This window comes from Cherax quadricarinatus, chromosome 38, assembly GCF_038502225.1.
Source record: "Cherax quadricarinatus isolate ZL_2023a chromosome 38, ASM3850222v1, whole genome shotgun sequence".
Taxonomy (NCBI): Eukaryota; Metazoa; Arthropoda; class Malacostraca; order Decapoda; family Parastacidae; genus Cherax; species Cherax quadricarinatus.
This window is the reverse complement of record NC_091329.1, coordinates 8,991,924-9,015,205: the sequence shown is the minus strand read 5'-3', so window position 1 is coordinate 9,015,205 and position 23,282 is coordinate 8,991,924. Positions and strand designations below refer to the sequence as shown.

The window sequence follows — 23,282 nt, the reverse complement described above, 5'->3', positions numbered from 1 at the left end:
CAATATCAGACAGCTAGAGAAAGCAGTGATATTTCGATATCAGACAGCTAAAGAGATATTTCGATATCAGACAGCTAAAGAGATATTTCGATATCAGACAGCTAAAGAGATATTTCGATATCAGACAGCTAAAGCAGTGATATTTCGATATCAGACAGCTAAAGAAAGCAGTGATATATCGATATCAGACAGCTAAAGAAAGCAGTGATATATCGATATCAGACAGCTAAAGAGATATTTCGATATCAGACAGCTAAAGAAAGCAGTGATATTTCGATATCAGACAGCTAGAGAGATATTTCGATATCAAACAGCTAAAGAGATATTTCCATATCAGACAGCTAAAGAAAGCAGTGATATTTCGATATCAGACACAGCTAAAGAAAGCAGTGATATTTCGATATCAGACGCAGCTAGAGAAAGCAGTGATATTTCGATATCAGACACAGCTAGAGAAAGCAGTGATATTTCGATATCAGACACAGCTAGAGAAAGCAGTGATATTTCGATATCAGACGCAGCTAGAGAAAGCAGTGATATTTCGATATCAGACACAGCTAGAGAAAGCAGTGATATCTCGATATCAGACGCAGCTAGAGAAAGCAGTGATATTTCGATATCAGACGCAGCTAGAGAAAGCAGTGATATTTCGATATCAGACACAGCTAGAGAAAGCAGTGATATCTCGATATCAGACGCAGCTAGAGAAAGCAGTGATATTTCGATATCAGACGCAGCTAGAGAAAGCAGTGATATTTCGATATCAGACACAGCTAGAGAAAGCAGTGATATCTCGATATCAGACGCAGCTAGAGAAAGCAGTGATATCTCGATATCAGACACAGCTAGAGAAAGCACTGATATCTCGATATCAGACACAGCTAGAGAAAGCACTGATATCTCGATATCAGACACAGCTAGAGAAAGCAGTGATATCTCGATATCAGACACAGCTAGAGAAAGCACTGATATCTCGATATCAGACACAGCTAGAGAAAGCAGTGATATCTCGATATCAGACACAGCTAGAGAAAACAGTGATATCTCGATATCAGACACAGCTAGAGAAAGCAGTGATATCTCGATATCAGACACAGCTAGAGAAAGCAGTGATATCTCGATATCAGACGCAGCTAGAGAAAGCAGTGATATCTCGATATCAGACACAGCTAGAGAAAGCAGTGATATCTCGATATCAGACACAGCTAGAGAAAGCAGTGATATCTCGATATCAGACGCAGCTAGAGAAAGCAGTGATATCTCGATATCAGACGCAGCTAGAGAAAGCACTGATATCTCGATATCAGACACAGCTAGAGAAAGCACTGATATCTCGATATCAAACACAGCTAGAGAAAGCACTGATATCTCGATATCAGACACAGCTAGAGAAAGCACTGATATCTCGATATCAGACACAGCTAGAGAAAGCAGTGATATCTCGATATCAGACACAGCTAGAGAAAGCACTGATATCTCGATATCAGACACAGCTAGAGAAAGCAGTGATATCTCGATATCAGACACAGCTAGAGAAAGCACTGATATCTCGATATCAAACACAGCTAGAGAAAGCACTGATATCTCGATATCAGACACAGCTAGAGAAAGCACTGATATCTCGATATCAGACACAGCTAGAGAAAGCACTGATATCTCGATATCAGACACAGCTAGAGAAAGCACTGATATCTCGATATCAGACACAGCTAGAGAAAGCACTGATATCTCGATATCAGACACAGCTAAAGCATCTGTTCAACACGCTCAGCATGCTCTCCATCACTCCAAGCCGACATCAAGATCAAAGCCTGATGAAACAGGCTGTTACTACTGGCCGCACGCAGTCCAACGTACGAACCACGGCCCGACTGATCAGGACACCTGAGAAACGTGTAAAGTTCTCTTGAAGACTGCCGGAGGTGTATTAGTAATTCCCCTTATGCAGGGAGGCAGGGAGTTGCGCTGTAGACCTCCGGCACTCTAAGTTCTCTCTCAGTGTAATTAAGCCGAGGTGTTTTGCATCGTCTTTTTAAGTCTTTGTTATACAGAATAATATTAATGTTCGGGGTTGGGACCCGTCCCTCCAGAATTTTCCACGCTGTATGGAATACAGCTGAAGAGACTTCAAGCATTCCCAGTAGTTTAGATGCTTGTGTACGAGCAGTGAAAGTTCTCTGAACATTTTCCAATTTAACCAACCTGGAGAGAACAAGTGATGATGATAATCACCGACTTCGTATCTCATCTTAAAAAGTTCTAGTTATGTAGCCTATTATTTTCCTTGCATTAGCAATAATAACATTGTTGTGATCCTTGCACTAGCAATAACAATGTTATGATCTTTGAATGTAAGATCTTCTGACATCATTACTCCCGAGTTTCACACATGAAACTTTCCTTTTGTTGAATAATTCAAGTTTGTCATATCCCCCGCTGCAGTCTTTATTTCCTACATTCCATCACAGAAGAACAATTGAAACTTTTCCTCGTTAAACATCATATTGTTATCAGAGATCCAATGCAAGACTTGATTTATATCCACCTGAAGTTTCGGTGTCTTCGACAGACAAACCTATTGAAAATTCTGTTATCAGCAAAGAACCCTATGGTGCAATAAATTATGTCCTTGTCAGTGTCGGATAATTGAATGAGAAACAAGCGACGCGAGTACCAGAGCTTTTCGCTGTAGCAGCCTCTATCAACAGTGATACTTGTATAGTATACTTGTAGACTTGCCAACTATATTATTGTAAGGCTCATTTCCTAGCCATGACGTCACGAGACTCCCAGTGGAAATCTACTTCACTCTTTGTTTACTACTTACTGGACTTCATTTGTTAGAGTTAAACATTCATTCGCTATCACATCATGGTTGCACTTGTTGAACGCTTTTACACAATCGGTGTACACCATATTAGCATTTAGCTTGTCTTCCAGTGCACCTAGGATCACTTCGTAATGATAAAGTGCTTATGAAAGGCAGGAGCGACCTGCCCTAAACCCATACTGCCCTGCATATTACAATTATTGCTATTCCATGCAATTGGAAATCTTATTTTTTAGGATCCATTCAAAGATTTTAGTGTGTGAAGTTAGTGCTACCGATGTATAGTTTCCCGCAACGGCTTTACTGCCCCCTCTATGAAGTGGAACAACAACAGTAATTTTAATAGCTCACAAAATGCTTGCAAAATAAATAACCGGAAAAGTGGACAGATTGATACTCAATTTTATACCAAATATAACCCAAAATGTAATAGTGAACAGAGTTATGTCGGAGGGTACCACAGTGACATGCTCTGCTCTCCAAGGCACAGTACCAGACCCAGTTTTCTTTCTCACTCTCATACCCGATGTATAGGCATAAATTATAGCACAATATCATTTGCAGACGATACTAGGATCTGTATGAGAGTAGCATCTTGAGGACACAGCAAACTTCAAAGTTGACAAAATCCTGTAATGGGTCACTAACATTTTGCTGAATGAGGAAAAGTTTTAGTTGCTGAGTTATGGAAAGATTAAAAGTATAAAGATTGCAAGAGAGTATAAAACAAACTCGAATCACTCAACAGAGCAAAATACTGTGAAAGATACACCCCTAACGCAGATGATTTTACCCTCACTATATTATCATCTCTCATCCAGACTCTTCCCTCACTACACCACAACCTTCACTTTCTATTTCCCTTAACCACTCTTCCCTCACTACATCACAACCTTCACTTTCTATCTCCCTTAACCACTCTTCCCTCACCACACCACCACCTACCCTCATTCTTTCTTTCCTTCCTTCCTTCCTTCCCTCCCTCCCTCCCTCCCTCGCTCGCTCGCTAAGAATTCCCTCACCTACATTACTCGGGAGATCCTTTCTGCCAACCCAGATTACCTTACTTTTCTTCCAGGAAACGGCCAGCCACTGAACCTACTTCTTGTACAGGTGAACATCAACTATCGACTCACCTTTCTCTAGTAAAGGTGAATGATCACCTTCATTTCACTTCCGCTCGTCCAGGTGAACGGTTACACTCGCCTGCACCCTAGCCAGATGAACATTCACCCAAGAACCACCTGTCCCACAACAGCCATCATCCTCCTCACCCATCACAGCTGACATCTTACTCATCCAACATTGGTCACTTCCTCATTCACGATGAAGTTTTAGCTTTTGCTAATAAAAAAAAAACTAATAAAAGGGAAGAGAACACAAGACTAAGAAACTCTTGATAGCACCAAAGTTATGTAAATACCATAATGCAACTATATAAGAAAATTTTACGTTCAAGGAACACAACTGAGATAGCATCACAACACTAAAAATGTGATAGAATGGGCTAAAAGAACAAAAAAAAATACACAACAAAAAATTATGATATAACGAGGAATCCCACGAAACAGACATAAGAGACAGGCACCAAATAGCAGTTATCCTATCAAATAAGCAGGACACTTCCTCCCAAAAAACTAGACCTATCTGTGTTAGACGTCTGACTGGTTTCTTCAGTTATTCTACTCCAGAAGCCTGACGGTAATAGCTTGACAAAGCTCCTGGAGAGCGAAATGTTGCCACATTAAAATGTCACATTAGATGCACTTGTGTTCTTTTACCTAACATATTGTCGGAAATTCTTCCAACATCATAACGTCTTCGTCTCTCATATGTTTGATGAGCTGTGTTTATCTTTGGCAAGTCTTGAGTTGTGCTGCCAGTGTTGCACTTGTGTCCTTTTACCTAGCAGACGGAGACGTAGTTGGTGGCATGCTACACGGCAGCTGTTACAAGGGTCGTGATATCCAGGGTAAAGAATGTGTTGCTGGTGCTACATGGGTGAGAGAAGGGTCAGGACTCCAACCTATGGCATACTAGTTTTAGAATCAAGAGGCCAGTTGTCTGACCGAGCAGACTAATATATGTCCAACTTGATATTTACAGTTGTGTTATTAAGAATTTGACAAGTCACTGATAATGGCTAATGTAGTGGGGGAGATGGTAAGGTGTGCGTGTCTACCTTTCTGATAACAGCCACCTTTGATATACCCATAACCAATATCACTAGAATTACTACTGAAAACTAAATATAAAGAAAAAAAGATAAAATAAACTCAGGGAAACCGGTTAGCTGAACTCGAGTGCTGGAAATTGAAAGTACAGTAACTGCATTCTGAAGGAGGGGAGGGGATAGGTGTAGTTTTGAATTGTAGTATCGCCAAGCGCCTCTGGCAAGACAGTGATGGTGCGAGTGTTTCTTCTTTGTCAGATCACCTTACCTCGGTGTGAGACGGACGGTATTTATATATATATATATATATATATATATATATATATATATATATATATATATATATATATATATATATATATATAATGTGCTGAATAGGTAAAATTGGTCAATTAGCAAGAACTCATTTAAAATTAAGTCCTTTCTAAAATTTTCTTATACATTTAAAAAAATTATTTATGTTTATGTAAAAATGAATAATTTCGTACCAAAAGTACCTTACAAAACTTACCTAACCTTATTATAAGAAGTGCAATTTAATTTAGCCTAATCCAACTAAATATATTTCCGATAAGTCTACAATAATTTAATAATAAACAAAATTAAATTTTTTTTTTCGTTAGGTTCAGAATGATTTTTGCGAAATTATTGCAGACAAATTTTCGCTTGCTTTATTCGGCAAGAACAGCGCTGCCAAAATCGCAAGTTTTACTTATTCGGCATGACATTACACACACACGCACACGCACACACGCACACACACAATGCATGGATGTGGTGGCATACAAATGTTTGGTGTCTACATTGTGGCCTCTTGAGGCAACCATGCTCTTCCTTTCCTCCACTTCCTTTACATTTTCCTTCGAAATTTACTGCTGCTTCTCTCTGCATCTTTGCATGCATTACCACTCTCTCAAGCTGCTCCCCACTCACCATTTCTATCACACTCCCACTCTCCCTCTTCCCCTCTACCTCCCTCCCACCCTTCCTTCACCCCCCCCACCCTATCACCCCTCAATTCTTTGGGCAATATTTCTTGCAACTCTGGTACGATAACGGGCATTCACCACGGAGACTTAGTGTTCTCCAGTGTTGCTTCTGAGACCTATGCCTAAAACAGAAACACAAACAATAGCAACAGCAACAGAATTAACGGAAGCTACAGCAAAACAGCGGTAGTAGCAACCTCAGTAGTCACAGCAAGAACATGAACAGGAGCATTAGTAGCAGCAGCCGCCGCCATAGTATAAGCAGCCAACAGCAAAACAACATACCAATTAAGTGTAGAAGTATTGTTATGTATCATCTGGACCATCCACTACTGCTTCAAGTAACATTTGGCAATCGATCATTGCCTATCACTGAAAATATTGCTTCCTAAGAACAAAACCACAGCAGCAGCAAGTGTTGGTGGGTGTTGCGCACCTGAGCGGTGCAGGCAAGCAAGCGACCCCTGGCTAAGCTGTAAGCAACCCCCCTGCATCGCACCGTGCGCCTTCCACCACCGGCATCCATTCCTCCCTCTCTTCACAACCAGCCCATTCATCCCTCCTTCCACCAGTACCACCAATCCTCCCATCATCTGACCCCATTTCCTTCCGCTAGCCCTTCCTCCATTTCATCATCACTACCATTCAGAGACCCGCCACTACTGCTCTCTATGTATGTCTCTCAACACCGCCACCTACACTACTACTACACCCATTACCTATACTTCTGTGGCTGCTCCTATGCAAGTATTTAGTAAGCAGATAATTACATACATCAGCTTGCCTTTAAAGACTTCCATCAACGTAAGTCAACTTTAGTCCAGAATTTTTAAAAGTCTTTAGTCAAACTTTTACCAAGTTCTTAAGTTTTATCCTCCATAACTTATTTTCTCATTAATTAACTAGTGGGCTTGTGTTTTTCCCATCACTCTCGAAATTACAGTTTCTTGACAAATCTTTGTGATGCCAGCGAGCTCTAGTTTCGAGATTTGTCTATATCAGGGGTCTCCAAACTGCGACCCGCCACAAGATTTTATGCGGCCCGCAGCAGAAATATTTATGAATAGTAAAACTAATAAACCCTCGTTTTCAGTCACTTCACTCAAAGTTAAGGATTTTGTTGCTTGTAACAATTTATGTCAAATTTTTTTTCAAGTTTTAGTTCTAATCTTCAATTTTCAGACATACCCTTCAGTTATGGAAAGAAAAAAGGAAAAGAAGAGCGCAGAGTGAGTGCCGCTGTTTAATGAAGAATGGGGCTTAAAGTGCTTCTTTGTACAAGCAGGTGATAAAGCCTTGTGTAACGTATGCCACGAAACTGATGCAGTTTTGAAGGGGTACAATGTATGTTGGCATTGAGAGACCAAATATTAACCAAGTTATTCCCAATTCACAGGAACACTGCGTTCGGAAAAAAATTTAACCAATGCAACGTAGGTTGCTTTCCCAACAAGGCTTTTTCACGCAGACGAGAGCTGAAAATTAAGCTTTAACCAGAGCCAGTTATAAAGTAGATTATGCGTTAGCTAAAAGAGCAAAGCAATTCATCGGTAGAGATCTGATCAAAGAGTGTATGATGGAAGCAGTGGGAGAGTTATGCCCAGAAAAGGCAAACCTGTTCAAAATTCTCAGTCTTGCGCTAAATACTTTTGCTTGTAGAACTGAGGATACAGGAAGCAATATATTTCATCAAATTGCAGTCAAAGGACGAAATCTAGAGTTTTATTCTCTCGCACATTGCGTCGACATTGAATTTAATGTCGCACAAGAATTAGTATCAATGTATAGCATGCACAACACAGGAACCGGAGAAGACATCTTCAAAGAATTGCAAGAAAACTATTTAGAATATAACCTGGAGTAGAATAAACAGCAATGAGTGACATCTGATAGAGGAAAGAACATGTCTGGGGTAAAGTTTGGTTGGACAAATCACAAAAGCTTATGAGGATGGTGGATTCCCAAAGTCCATGTTCCTGTATTGCGTTATCCATCAGCAAGCATTGTGAGGAAAACATGAGGATATGTCTTGCGTTCTGAAATCTGCTGTTTCAAAAGTGAATTTCATTTGATCTCAGGGACTTTATCATCGCTAGTTCCGTGATTTTCTGAGAGTGATTCTCAGTTCATTGACTTGCCTTATTATACAGCAGTTCAATGGCTTAGTTGTAGAAAGATCCTATCACGGTTCTCTCAGCTCAGAAATGAAAACTATTCATTTCACTTAGAGAAGAATCGACCCGAACCACTTTTATCAAATGATGGCTGGCTTTGGAAATTGGCCTTTTTTGCAGACGTGACATGCCATTTGAATCAGCTGAATTTGAAGTTCCAAGGTGAAACAAATTTGATTTGTAATCCATTCACGCATGTCAAGGCATTCAGAGCAAAACTGATGCTATTTGAAGGACATGTGAAAGTTTCCAACTTAGTTCATTTTCCATGTGAAAAATTTCACAAAGAAAGCGAAGCAAGATTTTCTTCTTCACCTGCAACAGAAATCATTAATGACTTGCAAAAACAATTTTAGAAACCATTTCCTACTAATCTTGATGCAAAAACACATAAAATAAAGCTATTTGAATATCCCTTTGACTGCAATATTAAAGCACTCCCAAGTCAGTTTGAAAAAGAAATTATTACCTGGAGTTTACCTGGAGAGAGTTCCGGGGGTCAACGCCCCCGCGGCCCGGTCTGAGACCAGGCCTCCTGGTGGATCAGAGCCTGATCAACCAGGCTGTTGCTGCTGGCTGCACGCAAACCAACATACGAGCCACAGCCCGGCTGATCCGGAACTGACTTTAGGTGCTTGTCCAGTGCCAGCTTGAAGACTGCCAGGGGTCTGTTGGTAATCCCCCTTATGTGTGCTGGGAGGCAGTTGAACAGTCTCGGGCCCCTGACACTTATTGTATGGTCTCTTAACGTGCTAGTGACACCCCTGCTTTTCATTGGGGGGATGGTGCATCGTCTGCCAAGTCTTCTGCTTTCGTAGTGGGTGATTTTCGTGTGCAAGTTCGGTACTAGTCCCTCTAGGATTTTCCAGGTGTATATAATCATGTATCTCTCCCTCCTGCGTTCCAGGGAATACAGGTTTAGGAACCTCAAGCGCTCCCAATAATTGAGGTGTTTTATCTCCGTTATGCGCGCCGTGAAAGTTCTCTGTACATTTTCTAGGTCGGCAATTTCACCTGCCTTGAAAGGTGCTGTTAGTGTGCAGCAATATTCCAGCCTAGATAGAACAAGTGACCTGAAGAGTGTCATCATGGGCTTGGCCTCCCTAGTTTTGAAGGTTCTCATTATCCATCCTGTCATTTTTCTAGCAGATGCGATTGATACAATGTTATGGTCCTTGAAGGTGAGATCCTCCGACATGATCACTCCCAGGTCTTTGACGTTGGTGTTTCGCTCTATTTTGTGGCCAGAATTTGTTTTGTACTCTGATGAAGATTTAATTTCCTCATGTTTACCATATCTGAGTAATTGAAATTTCTCATCGTTGAACTTCATATTGTTTTCTGCAGCCCACTGAAAGATTTGGTTGATGTCTGCCTGGAGCTTTGCAGTGTCTGCAATGGAAGACACTGTCATGCAGATTCGGGTGTCATCTGCAAAGGAAGACACGGTGCTGTGGCTGACATCCTTGTCTATGTCGGATATAAGGATGAGGAACAAGATGGGAGCGAGTACTGTGCCTTGTGGAACAGAGCTTTTCACCGTAGCTGCCTCGGACTTTACTCTGTTGACGACTACTCTCTGTGTTCTGTTAGTGAGGAAATTATAGATCCATCGACCGACTTTTCCTGTTATTCCTTTAGCACGCATTTTGTGCGCTATTACGCCATGGTCACACTTGTCGAAGGCTTTTGCAAAGTCTGTATATATTACATCTGCATTCTTTTTGTCTTCTAGTGCATTTAGGACCTTGTCGTAGTGGTCCAATAGTTGAGACAGACAGGAGCGACCTGTTCTAAACCCATGTTGCCCTGGGTTGTGTAACTGATGGGTTTCTAGATGCGTGGTGATCTTGCTTCTTAGGACCCTTTCAAAGATTTTTATGATATGGGATGTTAGTGCTATTGGTCTGTAGTTCTTTGCTGTTGCTTTACTGCCCCCTTTGTGGAGTGGGGCTATGTCTGTTGTTTTTAGTAACTGTGGGACGACCCCCGTGTCCATGCTCCCTCTCCATAGGATGGAAAAGGCTCGTGATAGGGGCTTCTTGCAGTTCTTGATGAACACAGAGTTCCATGAGTCTGGCCCTGGGGCAGAGTGCATGGGCATGTCATTTATCGCCTGTTCGAAGTCATTTGGCGTCAGGATAACATCGGATAGGCTTGTGTTAATCAAATTTTGATCAGATATGCTGAAAAAAAAGAAAATCCGATAAAATTTTATAAATCTTCACACCCTCATCAGTTTCCAAATTTGAAGGGATTTGCTTATGGATTCTTATTAGTTTTTGGTACAGCGTACCTTTGTGAACAAACATTTTCAAAAATGAAGTATGTCATGTCCAAATATCGCACAAATTTATCTGATGAGCATTTGAAGTCCATTCTGATAACTGACTCCTCAGGCTTGAAACTTCAACAATATTTTGAAATTAAAAAACAGTCCAATTATTCCCGTTAACCTTGTGCCAGTGTTTCTCACCTGCAGTTCAGTAATTCATTATACTACCAGAACACTGGCTTATATTTAACATTTTTACTCATACATACTTTCTTTGTAAACATGGTATTGTTTCTTTGTAATTGTTACATTTCTTTTTAGTTCTGAATCATATCATGCTGATTACAAAAAGGATCCAAATAAAACTTATTCATTCATATTTATATATAATGTGATTTTTTTTCTCTGGCTCGCGAAAATGTGTAAAACATACGATGTAGTCCTCGTAGTGAAACGTTTGGAGACCCATGATTTATATACTTAGGCTAAGGTTGGAGTCCATTGTTCACTGGTCTAGAGTCAACTCTCCTTTTCTTGCCCGAGGCTTACCACAACCTGGTTATATTTTTTGATAATCTTGCTCCTCAAATGCTACCTTTGCTGCCCAAGGAATACACAGCCATCACACCCTGGCTATTATATTTCTTAATAATCTTGTACCTCAAATATTACATGAGAAAACAACGTTTGTTCTACACATTAATCCTAGTTTGTGTTAATAATACGGCTTCAAGGCTAACATGTACAGCTATAAGTTTATATTTGTGAGGGAAGACGGCAGCAGTGTGTTCTTGTTTCAAGAGTGTTAGTACGGAGATGAGACTCCCAGCTTAAGTAGTAATCACTGTTACACTAAAAGGCTCCTCAGTGTAATTTCAAAATACATCAAACCGTTGATGGAGCTGTTTCTGCACTTGCTGAGTCTGTTAATTAGGAAAGACTTTGTAATCATGGGAGTATGGATATGATACATAATTTATTGTGCATGTAGGCATTTTCTATTATGTACAATAATGTTTACCAGACTTACTTTTTTTTTTTGCTTTGCATTTGACTAACGAATTCCATATTTAAAAGTATGTAAAAAAAATCCATAATTATTGTATATGGAAAAGCTCTAGGGTTATAATGAGAAATATGTCAACAAAAGTTTGGGTTATCTTTTGGCTGATATGGACCTAGGGATACGAAACCCTGGCCGTAGCTCAGGTGAGACATGCTGATGTGATCGCCTAAGCCAAATGTGTGTGTTTGGTTGGCTTCTGAGTTTTGATGTGACCGATTTCGAGAATTTTTCTACTCTTGTAGCCCGACCTGGGGGCCGCGCTCTTCTGCTAATTATCCCTTCTAACCAGGCTATTGAACCTACTGAGGGCCCACATAGCCATCACAGTCTGGTTGATCTACCAGGCTATGATGAATATGCAAGCCCTTTGCTTTTAATTAAAATAAAAGACCGGCTTTGATAATTCCTAGTAAAGAGAACAGATTGTTCTTGCACTGCTAGGCTACATCACCAGTGATTAGTCAGTGATGAAAAATTAATGGAGTCTGGTCCTAACAACTTAATGGAGACTTATTTGTCATGTTACATAAAAATCTATATTATAAATATCCTAATTTAACAATTAATACTGCATACCGATTACCACTAAGTTTTTACTCTGGTAGCCTAGCGCCACTAGCTAGACTTCCCTGGTAACTGCCTGATCAGCTGTATTACTACTGTCATTGACTGGTGGTGTACAAATGACTTGCTGCATTAATGACCCTAGTGTAATCAACAGACTAAAAAGTTAATAAATCGACTAACTAATGCTACCTGCAACCCGCAGGCCACCACCACCACTACAGCCTGTCTGATCAGGTACCTCTTGCAGAAACGTTTTTTCTTTATCTTAATGTGGACATTGTTCGCTGTTGTTCCCGTCTCCAACGAGTTTACTCTCTCTCCAGTAAACTGCTTTGGTAGTGCGTAGACTGGCACCTGGCTACTTATTTTAAACATATATAATGAGAGATCTGTCTTTTCTACATTGTAAAGAGAACCTCCAGAGTACTAAGATTCTGGTGCTCCTCATAATTTAAATGGTTTACTGGTCTATGTGAGCGATAAATGATTGTTTTCTAGCTCGGGTATCTCATCAGTCTTTAAGGACGGAACAATATTCTAAAGTAATGTCTTGAAAGATATAAGACAAAATTCTAAACGAAAGAGAACAATCACTGTGAAGTACCATCACTAATATAAAGAGGGATAATGCTACTTCAGAAATGTTTGTCTTCAAATGTGACAAACACCCACACACTGGCCATTTGTACAATGTTTATACTGATTAACTGCATATAATTCTGAGGGGGATAAAATAAGGCTATTAGAAACGACCGGTGTTAGCACTATAAGCTACGCTGATGACTAGATACTGCATGCTCCTACCTGGTACTTTTGCTTTACAACAACCGACAAGCAAAATGTCGAGCTTTTGAAGCTGGGCATGACACACACGACACATTTAGCTACGAACTAAAACTCTGGTTCATGTACAGAGTTAAGAGTAGGTATGGTTGGGCTCAAGGTCAAAAAGCTACAATACCGGTCGAAGCTGAATAAGTGGGACCAAGAGCCGCGTCAACTAACCCCCCCCCCCGTCCCTTTAACACAAATCAGTAAACGCAGTAAGGTAACAAAAAAAGAGGGGGGGGAGGGAGAAGCTCTCCAATAAATGCATCAAAGGCTACGGATAAACTGGTCAAACTGAATACTCCTATAGTTACTAGTTATATGTCTGCAGGTAGGTTTTAAATTTGTTGGACGCTTTTATCTGGTATATCATTCAGCACTCTTAAGTAATAAAAAACTGAACCTCGTGGTTGCACGTTTCCTCAGCATTTACAAGTACACCAAATTGTATGTTACTTTCATCATTTAAGACTATAGTGCCGAGTTATGTTATGAATGAAGCATATGTGACAAGGAATTAAAAACTTCAGTCTTGTTTATGTCGACTCTCATGAAAGCACTTCAGTTATGAGGTACAATCCTGTTTGCTCCGTGCACCTCCGGTCAGTGAGTCAGGTTTGAAGATATCAACCACATTATTTTTCTGTAAATATCTGGCATAATCCCCCAAGGTGTCGTACTTCACTGGACGAACCATACTGGTTGCCGCTGATCCGTCAACAACGATAAGGTGGAAGGCAAGGTGCAAGTTTCTATCTTCCTCGACTGTGGGGAACATTAGACTTGGTCTTCAACAACTCTTCTAATCCCAGTTAAGGTTTATCGTTTGTCGGGGATTAACAATACTAAGTACGATTATAATGATATATAATAACGACAAGCACATGAACATTATACTACTTATGACTACGTCGGCACCTACACCCACTACACATTCCTCCGTGCCTACGCTCATACACAATACCTACGAGTCTGTGGCTGCACCTACAACTAATACCTTCGACGGGGTTCAAGAGCATCTGGATGTTAAGTCATAATAACCTGGTGGCTGCCACATCACCTTCGGAGACAGGGAAAAATAAATTTTAAGGAGAAAAGATGCCACGGAGATCAATTTCTTTGTACTCTGGCAGCTTGTTGCAAACTTTTAATTAAAAAAGAGTGTGTCTCCATCACTTAGGGATTTAACGACAAACAAAGTTAATAAAAGTCAACTTTATAAACCCAGAGGTAATAACTGGAAAGCATAAAACACCCCAATGATTTCTTTGGTAATTTATTAGCCATGTACGTCATGTGAGCACATAACATGGGGTGAAATGTTTGTGTGTGAGGGAAGGGTGCTCCAATTCCTCACAGTCGTTTGAAGGGGTGGCCCCCACAGTCGTTGGGAAAGGGGGCGACCCCCAGCAGTGGTGGGGAAAAGGGGCGACCCCCACAGTCGTGGAGAAAGGGGGGCGACCCCCCACAATAGTGGGGAAAGGGGGGCGACCCCCCACAATAGTGGGGAAAGGGGGGCGACCCCCCACAATAGTGGGGAAATGGAGCACCTGATAAGAGTCTCAAGATACTCTTCAGGCGCTATGGATCGAGGCATGGCTGACCAACATCGAGGCATGGCTGACTGACAGAAAGCAGAGTTTGAATAAATAGGGTGGAAATAGAAATAGGGTGGAAACAGAAGGTGAATCGGTCACAAATGGAGTTCCACAAGGAACAGTTTTAGGCCCCTTGTTTATAATTTACATTAATGACCCTGGCGAAGGAAGTGAGTAAATTCGCTGATTACACAAAAATAGGCCGAACAGATTCCGATTAGGATACCATTGAAATTCGGGAAGATTTTAGACAAACTAATGAAGTTCACTGCGAATAAGTGAAAAGTCCTAATCCTTGGTAATGAAAATAACTCAAACTAGGTGATGTAGAGCTTGATCATACTGTATGTGAAAAAGATTTAGGAGTAATAATAATCAAAACTCTGAAGCCAGAGTTTTGATTATTATGAGAGATTTCTTATACAGTGGACTAATTCTATTCTTCTATGTTCTCCAATACATTTAGAATATTCAGTCTGTAGTGTGGCGACCAAAACTGGGCTGCAAAATTTAAGTACTGCCTTACCAGAGATTTAGAGAGTTACATCATGTTGTAAATATATAATCTCTCATATAGAGGTGTAAAATAACTTTTGGACTATTCATACTTATACGTCTTGATATAAATTCAAGTAATCTGTTAGCATTATTGCGAACAGTAAGTTTATTTATACGAGAAAATATAGGGAGGCGGAGTCCAAAAGTTATTTTGCAGTCTATATATCACTAGTAAAGCCTCACTTAGATTATGCAGCCCCGTTTTGGCCACCTTATTACAGAATGGATATAAATGCATTGATGAACATATAGAGAAGAATACAAAATTAATCCATTAAAAGGAATCTCTCGTACGAGGACAGACTGAGAGCCTTCACTGTCTTGACACGTAGAATGAAGAAGGTATAACTGAAATAAAAATGGAATACGGATGATATTAACAAACTACTGAGGATATTCAAACAAGAAAGAACTCTAAATAAAGGATTGAAATAACACACACACAATATATAATATATAATAAAGTACTGGTTCTCATAGTTGTCAATGAGTGAAAATCTCTCAAGTTACAGAAGCTGAACCTTAGGAAAGCTTTTAAAAGGTAAGTCAGACAAATAAATGAGTGAGAAAGGTGGAGTTGTATTAAGACCTGTCTATCATGAGGTATTCGAACTAACTTCTTGCGTAGCACTGGGATTAGACTAGACAAAAATATGGGTGGGAATAATTGGATTTTTAGAACCTCCTAGATGGGCTAGTAGGCCTGCTGCAGTGTTCCTCCATTCTTATGTTTTTATGGTGTGTCCAGGCGTGTTCTCTAGATCAGTTCAGAGGGGTAGCAGCCGACTTACAGAAGAGGGTAGCGTTCTTCAATGTTTGAGTCTCAGATGATCTTCAAGCACCACCAGCACTAGTCACACTCAGCAGGTAAATGTACAATTGATCTATTAAGTTTTATTTGTTGTATATTTCATAAACAGAATTAATCTCCATCGATTAATACAGTATGACGTAACTCTAATCGGTCGAAAGCTTTAAATCATGTTATTGTGTATTAGATCCCATGTCAGATTTTTTCGAGTAAACACGGGCACATACAGGGCCGTGAGGGCATGTGATCATATGGCAGCGGGTGTTGGTAAGAACAACAAACACTGCAATAGTTTTCTCCTCTGTCCTCCAGCAATGTTTTACAAGAACTAAGGATACATCTCCAGACACCTGTGACATAAGAACAGCAGGACTGCAGAGGTAGACTCCAAGATCTTAACAGGCTGCAGATGTAGCTATTAAAGTACAATTAGAACAAATGCAAAGTAATGTTGGGTGCGGAAGGTGAAAGTAAAGCCAAACAGTACAGCCTAGGAGAGTATCTACAAATATCTGTGATACTTACCCGAGGGTAAATATCACACCAAACACATCACAAGTACAAACAAATCGTATAACTTTACCAACATATGCAAGACTAGCAAACTTAAGAGCAACATACAGGAACTTAACGAAGAGTTCTTCCAAGCTCTATACATGAGATGTGCTTAACAATTAGAAAACCGGGGAAATTTTAACAAACATTATCTCTCAGTCCAAAGCAGGTTTCGAACCTGCATACTTTGCAGGATTCGAACCTGATACATGGTATGCAGGTTCGAATCATGCTGTGGATTGAGACACGCGAAATATATTAGGCCAGTAAGTGGCCCCACGGTGGAAATCCCAATAGTTCGAAAAGCTTCAAAGGCTTTTCAACTAGAAATGCACAATAAGGAGAGGCTGAATGAATAGGAGCCGCAGCTGCAAGCGATACCTGGAGAGAGTTTACCTGGAGAGAGTTTCGGGGGTCAACGCCCCCGCGGCCCGGTCTGTGACCAGGCCTCCAGTGAAGGGTATAAAATATTTTACCATAGACACTAAAGCTGCGACCGTAAGTCAACTGCCTTGAACAGTGCCAGTTTTTAAGACATACTTAGCCAACCTCTAAGTGGATCATTATATGATCCAAAGTATTTTTTGAGGAAAGTTTAGGAGCAGTCCCTCGACCCACGTATAGAACTAAGTACACGCGTACACACAAAGCAGAAAGTTAAGAGGCGTGGCCAGGAGCTGAGACTCGACCCCTGCAGCCAGATATGGCTGAGTAGAGAGAGAACTCACCCAGCAGTAGCGTGGGAGCGCTGTAGGGGCGGGCGGGTAGTTCTCCTGAGCATGGGCGAGCCAGGGTCAGACATGACGCTCTTCCTGCGTACAGGTGAGCCTCGGAGGGTGGGCGTGGGCGAGCAGCGGGTAGGTGGCACGGGCGAGGCTCGTGCCACGGGGGAGGAAGCATGGGCATGACTAGGCGAAGCATGGGCTGGGCTGGGAGAGGAGCGGCCGGGGCCAGGGCCGGGGCCGTGCACGGGAGAGCGGGGCACCGGGGAGAGGCGGGGCACGGGCGAGGTGGCACAGGATGAAGACACTGAGGAGGAGAGGGAGGAGCGGGGTCCTGGAGAGTGCGGGGGAGCCAGGGCGGCAGGAGAGGTGGGCGGCACCTGGGGTGACATTCGCCCTGCCAGCACCAGCATGGCTCCCCCGGGTGACAGCCTAGGTGAGGAGGGCGGGTAGATGTCTGAGGGTGAGGTCTGGGACCCGCCTGAACCGCCGCCGCTGGTCGACGATGACTGCGACGTCGAGGACCCGTCCGTGCCCGGCGGAGGGTACGTGTTACTACGGACGTCGCGCAGGTTGACGCGGGGCACGTCCAGGCTGTACTTGTACGTGGCTGAGTGAAGCACGTGGGCAGGTCGTGCTGCCAGGCTACACATGGTGGTGCTGGGGTGGGCGGGGCTGCCCGCTGCTGTGGTGGTGGTGACGGAGGCACCGCCGCAGGTGTCGTGGTGGGGCGCCGGGGGCAGCATACGCCCACTACCCACGCCCCCGATGGTGTGGTGGCGGGGCAGGCCAGGCAGCTGGCGTGGATGCTGATGCCCGCTGAGGGCAGCGGCGTGAGAGAAGTGCCCGGGTGGGCGGTTGGCGGGCGGGGAGTGAGAGGTCTGGGAGAGTAGCACAGGGTGGGACGAGTACTGTGGGTGGGCGTCTGGAACTGAGTGATGGGCGTGAAGTGTTGGGTGAGAGGAGTGGTGGGCCTGGGCATCGTTCTGCACATGGTGAGCGTGGAGGGCGGGCAGTGAGCGGTGTGAGGGCGGACCGGGGGTGGGCGGCAGCTGGGCGTGGTGCTGGTGAGAGGGCAGGCACGGCGGGATGTTGTACTGTGACACGGGGGGCGTCAGCGGAGGTGACGACGTAGAACCAAGAGATCGCGAGGCAACCAGACGGCGTGCGGGTGTGGTGGGCGGCGTGGGCGAAGGTGAGAGGCCGGCAGTGGGTGGAGGAGTAGGTGCGGGCGGGGGACTGACACCCGGCACCGTGTGTGGGGTAGGCGAGCAGCGCAAGGATAGCTTGCGCATGTTGGGCGGGGGCGGGGTGCCCGCTGGCCACGGCGCCTTCACATGCCGGGGGGCACTGCCGCCCCAGCTACACTGCCCCTGTGATGGCCACACGCTCAACACTATACTTGGGCAATGATAACTACCTTCAGACAACAACACAGGCAGTGACCAGGTGGGCTCTACCTCACTACTTCTGCCCAGAGATCGTCAACAAAAGCGGTGTCCTGGCTAACTCAACACGCCTCACTTCCGATGCCCCAGTTCCGTGGTTGGTTTGCAATCATGTTATCGCGATTTCGTGAATCACTGGTCAACACCACACTACAACACGGGTCAATAACATACTATCTGACGCCAGATCAGGTCAAAAATCACTACACCACATCCATAGTGACCAGCTCTGATCAACAAAACACACTTCACATTGATGAAATAACACACTGCACCAGTGGTGGCAATCTTGGGTCAAGAATAAAACACTGACGCTGATTCCAGCTCGGGTTAGCAACACCACAAAAGATTAACGTTTAGCTTCGAGTGACCACTTGCAGGCACGCCTGTACTCGAGTGACCACTTGCAGGCACACCTGTACTCGAGTGACCACTTGCAGGCACACCTGTACTCGAGTGACCACTTGCAGGCACACCTGTACTCGAGTGACCACTTGCAGGCACACCTGTACTCGAGTGACCACTTGCAGGCACACCTGTACTCGAGTGACCACTTGCAGGCACACCTGTACTCGAGTGACCACTTGCAGGCACACCTGTACTCGAGTGACCACTTGCAGGCACACCTGTACTCGAGTGACCACTTGCAGGCACACCTGTACTCGAGTGACCACTTGCAGGCACACCTGTACTCGAGTGACCACTTGCAGGCACACCTGTACTCGAGTGACCACTTGCAGGCACACCTGTACTCGAGTGACCACTTGCAGGCACACCTGTACTCGAGTGACCACTTGCAGGCACACCTGTACTCGAGTGACCACTTGCAGGCACACCTGTACTCGAGTGACCACTTGCAGGCACACCTGTACTCGAGTGACCACTTGCAGGCACACCTGTACTCGAGTGACCACTTGCAGGCACACCTGTACTTGACAGTGTTCCAGGTACACTACATATGTCACACCTCACCACATGTTTACTACCCCACGAGTCACTTCAGTGTATACACAAAATAGTTCACAGCCATGTATAAAATAGAAAATACTAGAGATTGTCTTTAGCATTATCCTACAGTAATACAAAAGTAAGAAAAGTCATCACAGAAGGGTATACTTGAATAGGACTTCAGAAAGGAGTAGAGGCAGGAATGTGTGAGTTACTCCAGTTTAGAGCGGTGGAGAAGCAGAGTTGAGGGTCGCGGAGGTCCATATCCCCGAGGCACTAGCGCCACACACTTGGCCGCCTCAGTTCCACTATAAGGGCACTACTTCGCCAGCAGCAGTATTGAGGCAGCGGCAGCAGTACCTAGTGTGCCAGAGTGGGCAGTGTGTGTAGGGTGGGCCACAGGTGCGCCAGGGTGGGCCCAGCAGGCAGCAGGTGTGGGGTGTGGGCCAGGAGGGAGCCACACTCACGTGCTTGTACGGGTCACGGCACCCGGCACACCCAGGCCCGCTACACCTTACCATGCAGCTGCTCAAGTCCTCTACTTTGTGTGCTGCGGCGCCGCCTCCTGCTCCCCACCACTTCTGGCCGCCAGCTGTTCGTTGAGGTGAGGCTTCTGTTTTAACACTCAGGAACTGGGCTGCCGCAATGCGACGATGCTGGTGGCCACGAAGCCAGGGCCACGCAGACCGGCGGGCGGCGAGGGTGGCCGCCGCGCCCGGAGCCCTGCGAAGGCAAGGTTTCAACCACGATCTCCGGCTGTGGCAAATGCGGCTGTAGTGGTGGTGGCAGCGGGAGCGTGGCGGTGACGGGAGCGGCAGAAGCGGCGGCGGCGGGGGCACAATGTCAGTGCCGCGGCGGAGGCGCCACTGGAGCAACTGCCGCCATGTGCGCCACCGACTGCCGCGCGATGCCACACAACACTCTCCTGCGCCGATTATTTGCTGCTAGAGCAGTGGTGGCGGTGGCTGCGCCCAACACTGCCACCCTCAGGAACTTGTCCCAACGTGACATATCCACCACTGCAAGGTACTCGCGCTCGACCCACACACCAGGGTAGTGTCCTTAAGAAAAACCCACGGCTGGCACCCCTGTCAGGGCTCCAGTCTACCGCCACCTGCTCTAGGTCCCTGCCGCTTCTCTCAGCGCCTCCTGCTTGCTGCTACTGCTTACCACCCACCCTCCTACAACACTTCAAGCTAACACACTTCGCCTACTTCCTTCGTCACAGTAAACAGCAGTACAGGCAAACACTGAGGGCAGTAACAATGGCCCTCCGAACCAGCCCTCGCAAACCCGCTTACCCATAAAAAGATTACCCTTTTGTGACCCCCGACAAAAACGCCACCAAAGTCCATAACAAATGGTGTGGTGGAGTTGGGTGGGCAAGTGCGTGGATCATCGTGCTGGTGGCAGCGAGGCCACACCATCACTGGAGGAGCCTTCTCGAATACTGTGTCGCCTCCCTGCACACCTCGTGTCACCCTCATCACCACATCACCACCCACACCGAACCACCCCCATCATTACCCACCCACCGCAACGCTATGCTCTCTCTACCATCCCAGCACAACCCACACCACCACTTACTCTTACCATCCTAGCATCACCCATTTTACACCACAATAACGAGTGCATTATGTTTGTTGGCGACAGAAATGTGTTTACGATCTTGTGTAATAAATTCACAACTTTTCGTTTGTTACCATCCCCTGCTTAACAAGACTTTATCAAACCCTCAAGACAGGATAATCAAGTGAAGTTTTCACTTTAAACACACCGTGTAAGCACTTAATTTTAATGATACAATCTGACACATGAACAATTACTTCATACTCTGAAGTTAGACCGTGTCACCCAGTTTAGTATTTGTGACCAGTTTCGGGTGTTCTTTCCTAGCAGTCTAGAGGTCCTTCATTTATATAGAGGAGGACCTCGTGGAGCAAACAAAGCTCAGTCATTACGTACACCAAACACCCCCCCCCACACACACGCGCGCGCGCGCGCAACTATTTCAACTAGAATTAAGAGTCTGACCCAAACACACATCCATACAGAAAGATAAAAGAACTGCGCTGACCAGAGCCCATCCCACTAGTTCAACAATGTTCAATTAGCAGGCACTTGTCCCAGAAATGCCTTATATTATTAACGAAAGAGGTAAATTCCATAAATCTACAACCAGCACCCAGTCTACGCCACCAACGCACCACCATCACTATCCATCCACTCCATACCATTTGCACTGAACACCCCTTAGTATTACCATGGTGACACTCATTAGCTACATACCACAAGGATGGGTTCAATATCTTTCAGTGTGTCTGCTGCTTAACAACCTTCCCTCACCCTCTTAGACTTTTACACACACACACACACACACACACACGAATATGCAAGATTATTAAACCTCAGAATAGCATATATATATATATATATATATATATATATATATATATATATATATATATATATATATATATATATATATATATATATTAGTGCCGAATATGTAAAACTGGTCAATTAGCAAGAACTCATTTAAAATTAAGTCCTTTCGAAAATTTTCTCTTATACGTTTAAAGATATATTTTTTCTCATTAATGTTAATGTAAAAATTTTTTAATTGTGCACCAAAAGAATCTTAGAAAACTTACCTAACCTTATTATAACAAGAACAATTTATTTTAGCCTAACCCAACTAAATATATTTTAGATTTGTTTACAATAATTTAATGTTAAACAAACACAGTGAAATATATTTTTTTTTTCGTTATGTTCAGAATGATTTTGGCGAAATTATTGCATACACAAATTTTCGCTTGTCCTATATGGCAAGATGAGCGTTGCTATTTAAGCCAAGATCTCAAGTTCTGCCTATTCGGCACGACATAATTTTATATATATATATATATATATATATATATATATATATATATATATATATATATATATATATATATATATATATATATATATTTATTTGTCCAATTACTGAATACGTGGCCCTATTTGGGTAAACGCGCAAAAGTTCAAAAAAAAAAAAAAATAATTTTTGCAGGCAGACTGGTACCAGAACAAGAGGAATGCACTACGAGGAGAGGGTCGAGGACCTGACCCTGACGATTTGGGAAGAAACTAGTGATGTCAAAAAGCATTTATTCAGACTTAGCGTAGTTGAACAGTGGAACTAGTTGGATGAGGTAGTGGTGGCGGCAAAGTTAGAACACAGCTTCAAGAGCAGGTAGAACGGAGGCCAGAAATTAGTCATGAGAGAGTAGCTGAGCAGGCGGGGTCAGCAGCAATCATAGTCCAGCAGGTGGGGTCAGCAGCGATCATAGGAGTCCAGCAGGCGGGGTCAGCAGCGATCATAGCAATCCAGCAGGCGGGGTCAGCAGGGATCATAGCAGTCCAGCAGGCGGGGTCAGCAGCGATCATAGCAGTCCAGCAGGCGGGGTCAGCAGCGATCATAGCAGTCCAGCAGGCGGGGTCAGCAGCGATCACGGCAGTCCAGCAGGCGGGGTCAGCAGCGATCACGGCAGTCCAGCAGGCGGGGTCAGCAGCGATCACGGCAGTCCAGCAGGCGGGGTCAGCAGCGATCACGGCAGTCCAGCAGGCGGGATCAGCAGCGATCACGGCAGTCCAGCAGCGATCACGGCAGTCCAGCAGGCGGGGTCAGCAGCGATCACGGCAGTCCAGCAGGCGGGGTCAGCAGCGATCACGGCAGTCCAGCAGGCGGGGTC

At 44.0% G+C, this 23,282-nt stretch overlaps 1 protein-coding gene across 1 annotated transcript in view; it reads right to left on the bottom strand.

Moving 5' to 3' along the window:
- Positions 1-18,971, bottom strand: part of LOC128692997 (SR splicing factor protein kinase) — a 308,083-nt gene extending 289,112 nt beyond the window's left edge. The window contains exon 1 of the mRNA XM_053782432.2: positions 17,153-18,971. Within this exon, the coding sequence (XP_053638407.2) occupies positions 17,153-18,441 (1,289 nt within the window). The 5' untranslated portion in view covers positions 18,442-18,971. The remainder of the gene's footprint in view (positions 1-17,152) is intronic.
- Between the last annotated feature and the right edge of the window lie 4,311 nt (positions 18,972-23,282).